At 43.1% G+C, this 14,346-nt stretch overlaps 1 protein-coding gene across 1 annotated transcript; it reads right to left on the reverse strand.

The window, feature by feature from the left end:
- Positions 1-6,158: 6,158 nt before the first annotated feature.
- Positions 6,159-6,938, reverse strand: LOC107275382 (ethylene-responsive transcription factor ERF096). The gene has a single exon (XM_015755777.3). It carries the CDS (start codon positions 6,687-6,689, stop codon positions 6,294-6,296), a length of 396 nt encoding a protein of 131 aa, XP_015611263.1. The 5' UTR covers positions 6,690-6,938; the 3' UTR covers positions 6,159-6,293.
- Between the last annotated feature and the right edge of the window lie 7,408 nt (positions 6,939-14,346).

Raw genomic sequence — 14,346 nt, forward strand, 5'->3', positions numbered from 1 at the left:
CCGCCGACACCACCGCTAGCACGAGAACGGCGTAGGGAGATGACGACTAGCACTGAAACGCCGAGCACGGCGCAGAGGCTGATGCCACCTCGACAGCAGCCGCCAAAACACCAAACACTGCTCTAACCCCGCCGCCGCCACAAACGCCAGCCCGCACGCAAGTAGAGCACCGGCGGCCGTCGCCAGAACCGCCTCCACCACCACCACCAAGGTAGCCCAGATCTGAAGACTTCACCTCTCTTCGGGACCGTTGCTCGAGGAAGATGCTACCACCCAAGCTTCGATTTGCCATCAAGGAGATACGAGGGCACCTGCTCCCACCACCGCCACCGACGAGGACCCAAATTCCGACCGCCACCACGGGAGGAACACCGGCCAAACCCTAGGACACAAGACTAGCTAGAAAACCAGGACAGACCTGGCTAAGTACTAAAAGGGGAAGGTAGCTAGACCCGTCCTCCAACCCTGGTCGGCAGCGAACCGCCGGAATCGAAGGGGAAGAGGAGTCGGAGGAAAGAAGATTTGGGGAAGTTACTGTAGAGGAGAAGGGGAACGAAGGGGAACCGGGTGGGTTGGGTTCGTAGCCCTGTCCCTACACATGGTTCGCCTGCCCATGCATTGACCTAAACTCCGTCTAATGAGGATGTGGTGCAGTACTAGCCGTCAATTCTCTGAAGAGTTGTGCATCAAATTAGAGGGATTCAAGTATCAAAAAGTCATATAAGAAAGGTTATCAAGTCTACTTTCCAACTTATCAAGAAACACATGATTTGGATGTTGCGAAGGCTGGAAAAGTGACACGCAAGAATTGCTAAGTTTCAAGAATTTGTGCTTTTTACACCATGATTATATGGTTCCTACTATTCCAAGACTCTCCCTAAGTCGGCAAGTAACTCATCTACATGGATTGAATTGTTTCCAAAGGAAAATTTTGAATATGTAAAGGTTTTGATTCATCTCATTGGATTCGGTTTGGATAGTCCTACGGTAAAATGGTCGTGGATTTCGCATCCAAACTATGTTTTGAATGTTTGAGTTCTTATTGGAAAGCTAATTAGATGGCACACGCCAAGGTTTTGTTCCCACCTTCAGGGCCCCTTTTAATCACAGGAATGAAAAAAACGGAGGAATAGAAAAAACATAGGATTCTGACAAGAATGTAAGGGCTCGTTCGTTTCATAGGAAATATGGAGGAAAAACCATTCCTATAGGAATAATCACTATTCATCCATTCGTTTTATAGGATTATGGCAAAGGAAAAGCATAGGAACAATTCCTTTGTATGTGATTCCTATGGATTTTTGTAGGAAAATTAACATCCACTTGGACCTCATTTTTCTATTCCTACGCGTAGGATCGAGGCAAATCACTCGTTTTATTATGTATTTGAACCTAAGTTACACAAATTTGAGTATTCAAATCTTGATTGTGGTAACTTAATACAAAGATTCCGATATTTTTCCTACCAACTATCTGCAAGAGTCATTCCTATGCTTTTCCTATCCTTAGTTTTGCATATGCATTCCTATGTTATTCCTACGTTTTTCCTATTCCTGTGATTTGAAAATCCTGTGAACCGAATAGGCCCTAAGTGTAAAACAGAGGATTGCAAAACACAGGAAAAACATAGGAATGACCGTTTGATTTGACCACAGGAAAAACACATGAATGTGAGGAGAGATAAAGACTCAAATGATTTCTTCCATAAGGTTCTACCTCTTGTTAAAATTCCTCCAAAACTTGTATGGGAAGAGGCATTCCATAGGAATTTCATAGGATTCCATAGGGTTCATTCCTTTGATTTAAAGGGCTTTGTAGGAAAAATTCCTATAGGAATAAAATCCTCTAAAATTCATATGAATTTCCTTTGAATCAAAGGGGGCCTCATATTCCTCGTGGTTTATCCGCAATCTACCAAACCAATCGACAGTTGCTATAGCTGAAGTTTCTTTTTTTGTATCCAAGTCATGTAACGAGTTTGTTTCTTATTTTAGAGGTCTTAAGATTACTATAGAAAGCAAGGATGTGCATCTATTGTAAGGGAGACTCAAACATTATAAATAAAAACTAGCTTATATATAGTTACAACCATATGAGGGTCTTGCCCTGTTCTTCTTATGATTTGGCACAACCACATAGATGGGAATAGGGTGATCCCATCAAGATCGTGCTTGCTTTCCGTTGGGATTGATGGTTCAATTGTTATATTCCACATTCAATGGTTTTGCGATGGCGAGATAAAAGGTGTGCTATGTTGGTTTGCATGTTGTTGATCCACTTCATTGGCTGCTTGGTGTTTCAAATCCTACAAAGTGAGGGTCGGCCACTTCCCATATCATCGTCTCGCCACAAGAAACTCGACGGCAGCAAGACGATAGGGGAAGGCAGACTAGGTTCCCGAGGCAAAGGCACAAGCTTGGGGAAGCTGCAATGGAGCAAGAGCATGTGAGAGCTAGACACGAGGATTCCCACCAACGCAGTGATATGGCCGCCATTGTCGCTGCTACCGTGGACCACGACGCATCGAGGGACAATATGGCGCATCGGGGGAGAAAGACAATAGATGAGATGATGATCTCGAGCTCGCTGGCTCCCTCGCCTCCCTCCTTCACTGCCATGGACCGCCTTCCTCATCGGGTGCCACCGCTGTCTTACGGTGGACGAGATTGCAAGCTCAAGTTCACCTTGCTCCACAGTTGCTGTTATCGCGTTCGTCGTCAACCAGCACCACTGTTGCAGCCTTGCTCAACAACCGAAGGTCTTCCTCATAGGAACAACAAGAGAAGTCAGAAATGGAGAAAAGAGGAAAAAGAGAGAGGGAGGATAGAGGAGGAGGATTACATGTTTCACTGACATGTGGGTCCCACCTACCGACGAGTCAACCGCGGTCCTGCCATGTTAGTATAAACCGCTTCCCAAACTACTGAAGGAGTCATTTTGCACTGGTTTTTGAAGATGTGGGAGACGCTATACACGGTTTTATGGTTCAGGGAGACGATTCGATCAGGAGCAAGAGATGAGGGAGGAAGGAATAAACTTTATTCCATTAACAACGCAAGAAAGCCCAATTACTGTACTCCGCACGGCCTCCTGGGCTGCTGTCCTTCAGTCTTCTCTTTGAGGCCCAATTACTATACTCTGAGTGAGTTTGGTTTGAGTAGAGGAGTGAGGTCAGCATGACCCTGTCCTGCAGTTGGTCTCTGTTTTACCGTTGACTTGGAATGGAATCGATGATCACTGGAGTTTGGCCATCTCGCTCCTCCTTCCATGACGTCCATGCCTACGTATAATACGATACACCCACCCAAACACCAGGTGAACTCCAAATTAACTAAAAGGTCTACATCAAATAATTCTAACTCGATCTGTCTTAATACTAATTATAAAAATATGTGGTCGATCGATCAACTGTTCGGTTCCATTTTTCTTCTCCCAAACGACCCCATCGCGCGACTAATTAAATTGTCTGCTGCTGCTGTCCCTCTGGTTATTATTAACCAATCAACGCTTTTATGTACTATCTATGCATGTACATGCCGTTCCTCTCTTTATAAAAATAAATAAATAATAAATGTCGTTCCTCTATTAATTGTTTATTGACATGGGTAACGGATCACACCCTACGTAAGTACTTACTTTATGTACGTCCATCGATCAGTAAACTAAACTCAACTATGTTTTCCCTTCCCTTTCCTTTCATATAACATAAATGAAATTAACCTACTTAACGTATATATTTGTCTTGTGTGATTAATTATTAGTTAGGCAGTACATATGAGGGAACGTATATCCTATATACACAAGTCTTTTCATATATATACATACCCCTGTAGTCACTGTGTGGGGTCAGCATGTCAGTGTCACATACTCTTTCTTCTCTTCCTTCACTTTCCTCTCCGGTAGAAGCAACGGTGACGAGGGGAGGCTATCGTCGCGCCGCTCCTCTTCCCTCTTTCGCTTGCCGCCGTGGGGGAGGAGGAAGCACGAGATGAGGATGGCGGCAGTGATGAGATAGGAGGTTGTTGTTACGTTGTCGTCCCCCCCACCACCGCCTTTGCCTCCCCTCCATTACCGCCCTCACCCCTGCGTTGGGAAAAGCAGCGGAACGCCGTCGTCCCCTTTGCTGCCGCCCTCAACCCTGCATATATATATATATATATATATATATATATATATATATATATATATATATATATATATATATATATATATATATATATATATATATATATATATATATATATATATAAAATGGTGATGGTGTGTATTAATTAATGGGCCCACTATAAATTAATTACTATTCCCTCTATCTCAAAATAAGTGAGCACTTTGCATTTAAAATTTATCTCAAAATAAATAATTATTTTAGAGTATTATTTGCCCCATTTATAACTTTTTATTCATTTTTTCTATCTTACCTGAATTACCCTCCCACTTCCAACGGTACCAGCTAGCTTCATTTAATAAGGGGAATTGAGGTCAGTTCTTATCCCTTATGATTTGGCTTGTAAATGCTAAATGATAGTAGTAACCTATTTTGGGGGAGGAGGAAGTACGACATGATAATGCATGATGGCTCGTGTTTGAAATTTTGGAACCCCCTCCTCCCCAGCACGAAATATGTCGGCCAAAATTCATAGATTTTTTTTGAATTAGTCAAAACTTGTTCAAATTTAACACAAATTTCGTTTGAAATTCCAAGATTTCAGGCATGTTCACTTTGTTGCCATTTTCAACCATACCATTTTCTGGTAAAGTTGCCAAAAAATATCTATGTTTAGTTTGTTACCAAATTTAGTTAATATATAAGAAATCCTGCTAAAATTTTGGCAATATTACTATCTTGCCAAAATTTTATCTCGCCAAAATTTTAGCATTGCCAAAACTTTGATAAAATTTATTTTGGCACAGTCCCTTCAGTAAGTCCTAGCACTCCCACCGGGCCGGGGGGCAGAAATACCCATTATTGAAATTTTGGACCGGTGCAACTTAAGACTGTTGGATATATGTACATATCCCTCCTAGCTTGGTGGTTAATAGTAGTACAGTATAATAAGTAACGGTAGGAAATTAAATTTGGGGGCGATGGAGAGTACTTGTATGTGTATAAGCTAGAGAGGCAGAGTGTGGTCGATTGATCTAAATTAAGCTAGTAATATGTCATGTACGTTGGTTCCAGGAACTTTCTTGCAGCGATCAGAGCAAGAAGCAGAGAAGCATGCAGGTAGCTAGCATTCATGCATGCATGAGGTACACTCTACTCTCTGGATTGTTCTAGCTACCTTCTAGTCCACTTAGATTCCTTCGATCCATCGTCAGCTGAAGCATCCGGGCGGGCGGCCGGCGGCGATCGATCGACGGACTTCCTGATCCTATAGCTACTGGCCACTCGATCGTACGTACGTACTACTCTCCAGCTTCCTACTGTATACCACTAGTATCTGGAGTAGCTAGCTAGTAGGATTAATTTGGAATGTGAGTACGTGGTGCAATGCAAATGTATTAAATATATGCAATGTAATTAATTAATGTCCGGCTAGAAACGATCGATGGAGATAGATAGCCATTTGCATTAATTCATCATGAGGAACTGAAGATGAATTAATGCATGCGTAATACTCCCTCCGTTTTGAAATGGTTGATGCCGTTGACTTTTTAGCATATGTTTGACCGTTCGTCTTATTCAAAAAATTTAAGTAATTATTAATTCTTTTTCTATCATATGATTCATTGTTAAATATATTTTTATGTAGGCATATACTTTTACATATTTCACAAAAGTTTTTAAATAAAACGAACGGTTAAACATGTGCTAAAAAGTCAACGGTGTCAAACATTTTGAAACGGAGGGAGTATTCATGTTCCGTCAAATAAACATACTCCCTCCGTTTCGAAATGTTTAACACCGTTGACTTTTTAGCACATGTTTGACCGTTCGTCTTATTCAAAAACTTTTATGAAATATGTAAAATTATATGCCTATATAAAAATATATTTAACAATGAATTAAATGATAGGAAAAGAATTAATAATTACTTAAATTTTTTGAATAAGATGAACGGTTAAACATGTGCTAAAAAGTCAACGGCGTCAACCATTTCGAAACGGAGGGAGTATGTTGGCTGATCGATTGATCGATCGTTGGTACATGTACTTGGTTGGTCCATTCGTTTATGGATTAATTGGTGCAACGCAATAGGCGGCGGCCGGTGGGAGGCCGGATACATGAAGCAGAGGAGATAGATAGATATATATAGCACAGCAGCAGGCAGCATATATAGTGGAGTAGTAAGCTACTTGTTGGTGGTGTGGTCTCGGAGCATCTCCTGCAGGACGTGGTCATCGAGGTACTCGAACTCGATCGGCGGCGGCCTGGCTGCTGCGGCGGCGGCGGAAGAGGAAGATGAAGAGCCAGCAGCGGCGTTATTATTGTGTAGTTGACGGGCGTAGATGTGGGCGTCGGCGGGGAAGTTGAGGACGGCGTTGGCGCCGCGCATGGAGTAGGCGGAGCGGTCGTAGGCGCGAGCGGCCTCCTCGGCTGTGTCGAAGGTGCCCAGCCACACGCGGACGCCGTGCCGGCTCGAGTCGCGGATCTCTGCCGCGAATTTGCCCCACGGCCGCCGCCGCACGCCCCTGTACTTGGCCACCAGCTCACCCTCCTGCTGCTGCTGCTGATGATGATGATCCATTAGTTATATATATGTCGATCGATCAAGCAGCTCCTAAGATGGAGTATATATATATAGTTGAATCGACTAGCTAGTCGTAGCAGATGATCGATCGATCAGCTAGCGCGTACGTGGAGCTGAATGAATGTGTTGTTGATATATAGATAGATGGGGAAATCTATGGAAGGAAGGAAGAAGAAGATGATCGCATCGCTCTGTCTGTGTTGGGGAGACCCGACGATCGATATATGAGCTCCGCTCGGCGGGAGAATGAATGGGAGTCGGCGGGGGCGGGGGTTGTTTAAAAGGAAGCAGAGGGAGAGAGACAGAAGCAGAGCCGGGAGGTGGGAGGTGGGAAACGCATCGCATTTGTGGACCCAGCGCGTGCCGAATCTTCCCCCCCCTACACTTTTATTTCCTCCCCTTCATTACTATACTAATACACCTACACTGCACTTCTTCCCTTTTTCTCCCGCCATAATCTATCTATCTATCTGCAATCGCTTATTAACGATCAGCCGCACCACCGGTCGGTTCTGGACCCACACAGCATTTTATTCTCTCTATATATACGTAAAAAAACTTTATGTGTTGTACAAAACTTTTTATACATATAAAGTGTATACATATTGAAAAAAATTATAGGTATATATATAAAGTTTATACGCATATATAATTTATACATACGTATAAGCCGACCTTGCGCCTCCGCCTCCGCGTAACTTGCTACTTTTTTCCTGCCATTTAGTACTTATTTAATGATTGTTTTTTTATTTTTTATTTATTGTTTGCTCCAATGTTTTTTTTTACAAAAATGTTTTTTCTAACTGGAGCTTAAAAGCCCTCCCCCTAACCAAGCGACGTCCCACCATGGTTAGGGAAGAAGTTTACAGTAAGGATTTTTCCTTCAGGCAGAAACAAAGCTATCTTACATCGTACTGATCAATAGCTGCAAAATGAAGCCAATTGATACAACAATCCCACCTAGATCAGAGTCATCGAGCAAAACCTCCAGCAACTTTATCCTTAACCCGTCCTGTAATTTCATTGTCTTTGGAACTCCATCCATGATGAGCATAGTAGATTTCATCTGCCACCTGCTTTAAAAGCTTGGCCCCTTTTTTTTTGAAACAGTTTTATTTAACTTTAGAAACAGAGTACATAAACCAACAATGCATTCTCCATATAAGGAGACGACTCCAAAGCATCCTTAGCAGGAGAGCTTGAGTGAAAACATACGTGAGTGATATTTTGACAAGAGTAAAGTGTACGGGTGGTTCATAAACTTGTGCTAGTGTGTCACCTAGGTCCCTGAACTCTCAAAATACATTTTTGGATCCCTCAACTTGTCTTGGGTGTCATATAGTTCCAAACGGGCTCCAACATGCTCTGTGTGCTGACGTGGCATGCTATGGTGGCGCATACGTGTCAATTGAACCTATATGTCAGTTACATATAGAAAAAAATAAGAACATGTTTTTTCTCCTATATTTTTTTATTTATTTTTCAAAATTAAAAACTTCCTTTTCTCCTCTCTCTCCCTCCTCTCTTTTTAAATTTTATTTTTTTAGTGACTAACATGTGGATCCCAATAATACGTAAGCATCACCGCGGCATGCTACGTCATCTCATGAAGCGGGTTATAGCTCGTTTGGATCTATATGACACCCGAGACAAGTTGAGGGACACAAAAATGAATTTTGAGAGTTCAGGGACCTAAGTGGCACACCTAAACAAGTTTAGGGACCGCTGGTACACTTCACTCTTTTGACATACTGTAAGAGTTTGTGATTGACAATTTTTTCTTCTACAAAAGCTTGGCCCTCTCCTAAAGATTTCTTGTCTCTGCCTCCTAGGTCTACAAGATGCCCCAATTGAAGATGTAATGAGCTACCTGAAAAATTACTTCAATAGGGTTTTTGGGTAAAATGCTTTCGGAGCAAGCGTTATTACTAAGTTCCCAAAATTACCCATAAAACTGCAGTAGCACCACTCGCCACCAGCATTCTTGTCGAATTACATAATTTGTTCATCCAAACTCCCATTGTAGGATCGAATATAAATAACTAAGCCAACCAGAGAGGGGTGAATGGTTGATGTACCAAAAACCAAAACTTTTAGCGGAAATAAAAGTTACCCACAATTTCGATGGATCGCGGTCTGACCGAAGTAGATGCACCGGTCTGACCGCCTGGAAGCCATCGGTCTGACCGAGATTGATTATCTGGTCGGACCGCCGAGATTAGCTGCCGCGCCTGAAGTCGCCGCCGGTCTGACACCAATTGATCCACTGGTCTGACCGCCACAATGCCGTCGGTTTGACCGCTGGTGTCTCGCCGGTTAGACCGCCAAACCCGAGCAAACACAAATTGAAGATTTCTCAAGGTAGATGACAACTTTATTACTTCTCTCTGTGTTTACAAAGTGAAACAACAGCAATCCTCACGAATATCTTGACTAAACTCGAAACCCTAACTCAACTCTCAATTCAATGCTGTCAAAAGCGATACCAGGAAGCCTCACGCTCCTTCTCTATTTATACATGAGGTAGGCAGCCTGAAGCCACGAACCAAACTCATACATGAAGTCCTAATCTACCTAGGAAACCTTCCCGTACAAGAAACAAACTTTACAAACTCCAATCATACCAATTTTGGACTCCTCCCAAATTCAACTCTACATCCCATACGCACACAATATCTCTATCATATGCCATATGGAATCTTCACCAACCACGTGCACTGAACTCTAGCCTAAGTATCCCGCATGATATCTGACCATCCGGACGTCGCCTTATCTCCAAGTCGACTCCCGATCCATCACCGGCAATACTCTCCCAAGGCATCAAGTCACCTACACATGAATCAAACAAAGAAACCATATTCCGAAATCAAGCTATCTTCAACTTGACCCATTTTTAGCAAACAACAGTATTACATACGCATAGTATCCATCTAGAAGCCAAAAAAACGTATTAATCACGGATATCCAAACAAACAACCTGAAACCGAAACCGACACAGAGTTGGCTGGTCAGACCGCGTGCTAGGCCGGTCTGACTGCGTGCATACCTCCGGTCTGACCGGCAACCACTACCCGGTCTAACCGGTTCTCACCTGTCAGCAGGACCTGTTCATCACTTGAAAAACCAATCATCTCCAAAACCACTTCGCCGATAATCTCCAAATATCAAAACTAAACATCACATATGCTAGTTGTTCATCACAGAATAAGAATCAAAACACTTTGATTTTACAATCCCCCTTGATGAACTTTTGTTGTTTGGAAAATTAAAAACAAAAGTGGTAAAAAGCACACTTCGTGCAAAAACACATATCGTGCTCAAAATCCAAAAGAAAACTTCTCTCACTTTTGAAAAGAAAGAAATTCTCCCTTGACCTAAAAACATGCACAATGTCTTCTCTTCTCCCCCTTTTGACAATGATTTCATCAAGCATAGAAATTATGTTTATTTATATTTAAGAGCTTAGCATACAGATAGCACAAGAAGTCATGTGTCGCAATAAAAAGAAGATGAACACATCTATAATATATAGCAAGCACTTCCAATTGAGCACATACCTAGGCTGAGTTGTTTACTTCACTTTTCTAACTAACCTCTCTCCTTTTTTGCGAGCACACTTTTTTAAACTATAAAGGGGGTGTATTTTTTGCAAAAATTTTTATATGAAAGTTAATCCAATTTTCTAAATATTTTTAGCTAATACTTAATTAATTATACATTAATAAACCATCATGTTTTCCTAGTGCCAAACTCCACCTCCCAAACACACACAGCATGCAAGAAAGACAAAATGCAAGACCTACTGCCAAACTAAGGCCCCCTTTGATTCAATGGAAAAACCATAGGAATTCTAGAGGATTTTATCCTATGGAAAATAATCCTATAGAGCCCTTTGAAACAAAGGATTGTTTCCTAACAATTACTTTGAAATTCCTATGGAATAAACCTTACTAGAGCAATTTTGAAGGAAAATAAACATGAGGTCTCACCTCATGTTTTCCTCTTCGGCCCCCTTTGAATCACAGGAATGAAAAAACGGGGGAATAGGAAAAACATAGGATTCTGATAGGAATACAAGTGTAAAACAGAGGATTGCAAAACACAGGAAAAACATAGGAATGACCGTTTGATTGAGCCGCAGGAAAAACACAGGAATTTGAGGAGAGAGAAAGACTCAAAGGATTCTTAACATGAGGTAGAACCTCATGTTAAATTTCCTTCAAAATTTGCATGGGAAGAGGCATTCCATAGGAATTTTATAGGATTCCATAGGATTCATTCCTTTGATTCAAAGGGCTATATAGGAAAAATTCCTATAGGAATTAAATCCTTTAAAATTCCTATGAATTTCCTTTGAATCAAAGGGGGCCTTCATGTTTCTAAGGTTCCTGCATTTTTCCTGTGTGCTAATAAAACGACAGTTTGAAGACTTTCCTGTGTTTCAAAATCCCATAGAAATCAAATAAGTATAGCATTCAATTCCTACGTTTTTCCTATTCCCCTGTTTTCTGAATCCTGCGATTCAAAGAGGCCCTAAGCATGTAGGCATATACGGAGCAGTACGTATAGTATTTGGTAGGTACTGTACATAGGAGTATACTGTATATATCTGGAGTGACACGTGACGTGACGTTTCGTTCGTTTTGGAAGAATTTGCGACTTGGGCACGTGTCTGCGTGCGTGCGTGCGTGCGTCCGTTGATTAAAGCATGACCAATATAATTGACCACAGGCCACAGCACACACAACAGCATTATTCAACCTTAGCTTCACGCCGCCCGCCCATCGATAGATATATATATATATATATATATATATATATATATATATATATATATATATATATATATATATATATATATATATATATATATATATATATATATATATATATATATATATATATATATATATATATATATATATATATATATATATATATATATATATATATATATATATATATATATATATATATATGTATATGTATATGTATATGTATATGTATATGTATATGTATATGTGTATGTATATGTATATGTATACATATATAGTACTACTACGTACGTAGGATGATATTATCACATACATATACATGTATCGATCGATCGATTGATAATATACCTTTGCATTCGATATCTTGACTTGAGATGGGCCTCGATCTGTTCCGAACTTAATTTTACTTCCTTTCGACTTTTGGTCGATGAGAATTTTGACCACTAGCTATAGCTATCTGCATGTAGGTGTTTCTCGACCGGAACGTCCACCGCAAATATAATACTGCATCAGCATCAGCGAGCATCACTTCTATTGTACCTCTTCAATTCGATCTCTCTTTTTCATCTTTAATTAATCAATCAATCTTTTTTATACGAAACGTATTACTCCATTTAACAGTTTAAAAACATGTGAACAGAAATCGAACCTACATCTTGATTAGAAAGAAGATGACCTATATATTCACAAAACTATATAAGCTCCGCCGTACGTATCACTGATACTTAATTTTAATTACTAGTATATACCAAACGACATACACACACTCGGATCCATTAGGTGAAAGCGATCGGCATTCCCTACTGCCTCTATATATATTTATATAAGAGTATCAGAATAAATATTTTATTCGCTCGAAACTATAAAGCTAAGGAAGCTAGCTAGCACGCGCGCGAATGCACTAATATTCGCACGTGCGAACAATTAAACATATACTTAATTAGCAGTACTAGGTAAACTAATTATTAATACTTCAATAATCATCCATCAGATTAGGCCAATCGGATCCACGCACTACCTAGTACTTTATTACTATATTAGTAGGTTAATTTTTAATAATGATATTAGTAAGTTAATTAAAAGCAGAAGCTAATAGATACTCCCTCTGTTTTAGTTTATAAGACGTTTAAGTTTGATCAAGTTTGTAGAAAAATATACTAATATTTTTAACCCAAGATAAATTTATTATGAAAATATATTTAATTATTAATTTGATGAAACTTGTCTGAGATATGGGCCCGGGGGTATGCGAGGTGAGAGGAATCTACCTTCCCATCCTGCCACGTGTCCCTACAGCCTGGTCCTACTCCCGCATTCCGCGAATCGCAGGAGCGACCGGGGGGGGGGGGGGGGGGCTCGGGGTGCCACATCATGCCCCTCGGGCCCTTGCACCGCTTTGTCCCGAGGCCCTCGCCCAGCCGCCATTTGGCGGGGGAGCAAGCGAGGAGGGGGCCCAGGCTGAACCTCCTTTAATGCGCGCAGCGCCCCAACTGCCCCCTGTCGCATTTAACGCAGTGGGGCAGACGTGCGGCGAGCCCGACTGGCGCGCGATGGTCAAGAATGACCGATCTGTGACCGGCCTGACGCTGGTCACGTCTGACTGGACGGACAACCGTGCTTCCACGTCGCATCTGCTTCCGGCGGAGTGGAAGTAGGTATGACCCGTTCCATCGGAGGGTCATTCGGAGGGCGGCCACCACAAGTCTTCACCCATTAATGAGGGATTGACAGGGCTGTCCCCCGTGTCAGACGAGGGACGGCACTGGGCCCTGCTCAAGGACAAGCTGTGGTTTAGCTTCCAGGCGAAGGCACGGGTCGAGTTCCGGTCAAGGTAGGGCGGGTCCCCACCCAAGAGAAGAGTAGGTAGAGGCGGTGCATGTGGTATCCCCTTGAGGTATAAAAGGAGGACTTTGCCCACCGAGAAAGGGGACGACTCTCAGAAAACCTGAACTCGAGGAGGAGGGAAGTAAGAGCGTTCTCCGGAGTTTAGGAACTCTTGTAACTCTCAGTCTAAATCCCATACACAGGAGTAGGGTATTACGCTTCATAGCGGCCTGAACCCGTATAATTTCGTTGTGTGCGAGCTAGCTAGGAGCCTTGGGGACGGATACGCGATTTCCAAAGGCGAGCTTTTTCCCCCGGCCGAACTCATGAAAGGGGGGTCTCATGATCTCCCGCTAGAGAGGATCATTCCTAGACAGTTGGCACGCCAGGTAGGGGGAAGTTGCGCGCTTTAAAGAGAAGTCGTTTCCTTCCACCCCAAGTTTCCCTCTGTCCTCGACGATCATGGTCGAGGCCCTGGAGGAGGAGGCGATGGTGCACACCCTCACTCCGTCTGGGAGTGAGGATGCTAGCGAGAGCCGCGGCCCTCGTCACCACCACCGCAACTCTCCAACTCCTCCCCGCCGCGATCCCTCGTGGAGGGAGGACCCCACCCGATCGGGTGGTTCGGCCCTCTCCCTGCCCCCGGGCGGAGGGAGGCCACGACGCGTCGGGGCACGGCGCCGCCTCACTTATGGTGACGGCGGCTCGCCCCGAGACGCGATTCAGGCGGCGGGTGCCCTTCTGCGGTATCCCCCCATGAACTCGGAGCCGGAGACCCCTGTCCAGCGCTGGTTGGACGACGTGGCCAACTTGGTCACCACTGCCCAGCTGCAGTTGGCCACAGGCGGCCGACCCGCCGTCACCGGTACGTCGCATACCCCCATTGCCCTCTCCTCGTCAGTGAGGAGGAGGGCCCGTCGATCGGCCATGGCCTCGAGGCGGTCCACGGCTCCAACATCGTCGGGGGCCTCGGGAAGCCGGAGGGTTCCCGACGGTCTCTACGGGGAGCAAGACGCTCGAATCAATATCGAGCGACGCCGGGACGAGCGCCGAGC

This window comes from Oryza sativa, chromosome 9 (genome assembly GCF_034140825.1).
Source record: "Oryza sativa Japonica Group chromosome 9, ASM3414082v1".
NCBI classification, from domain to species: domain Eukaryota; kingdom Viridiplantae; phylum Streptophyta; class Magnoliopsida; order Poales; family Poaceae; genus Oryza; species Oryza sativa.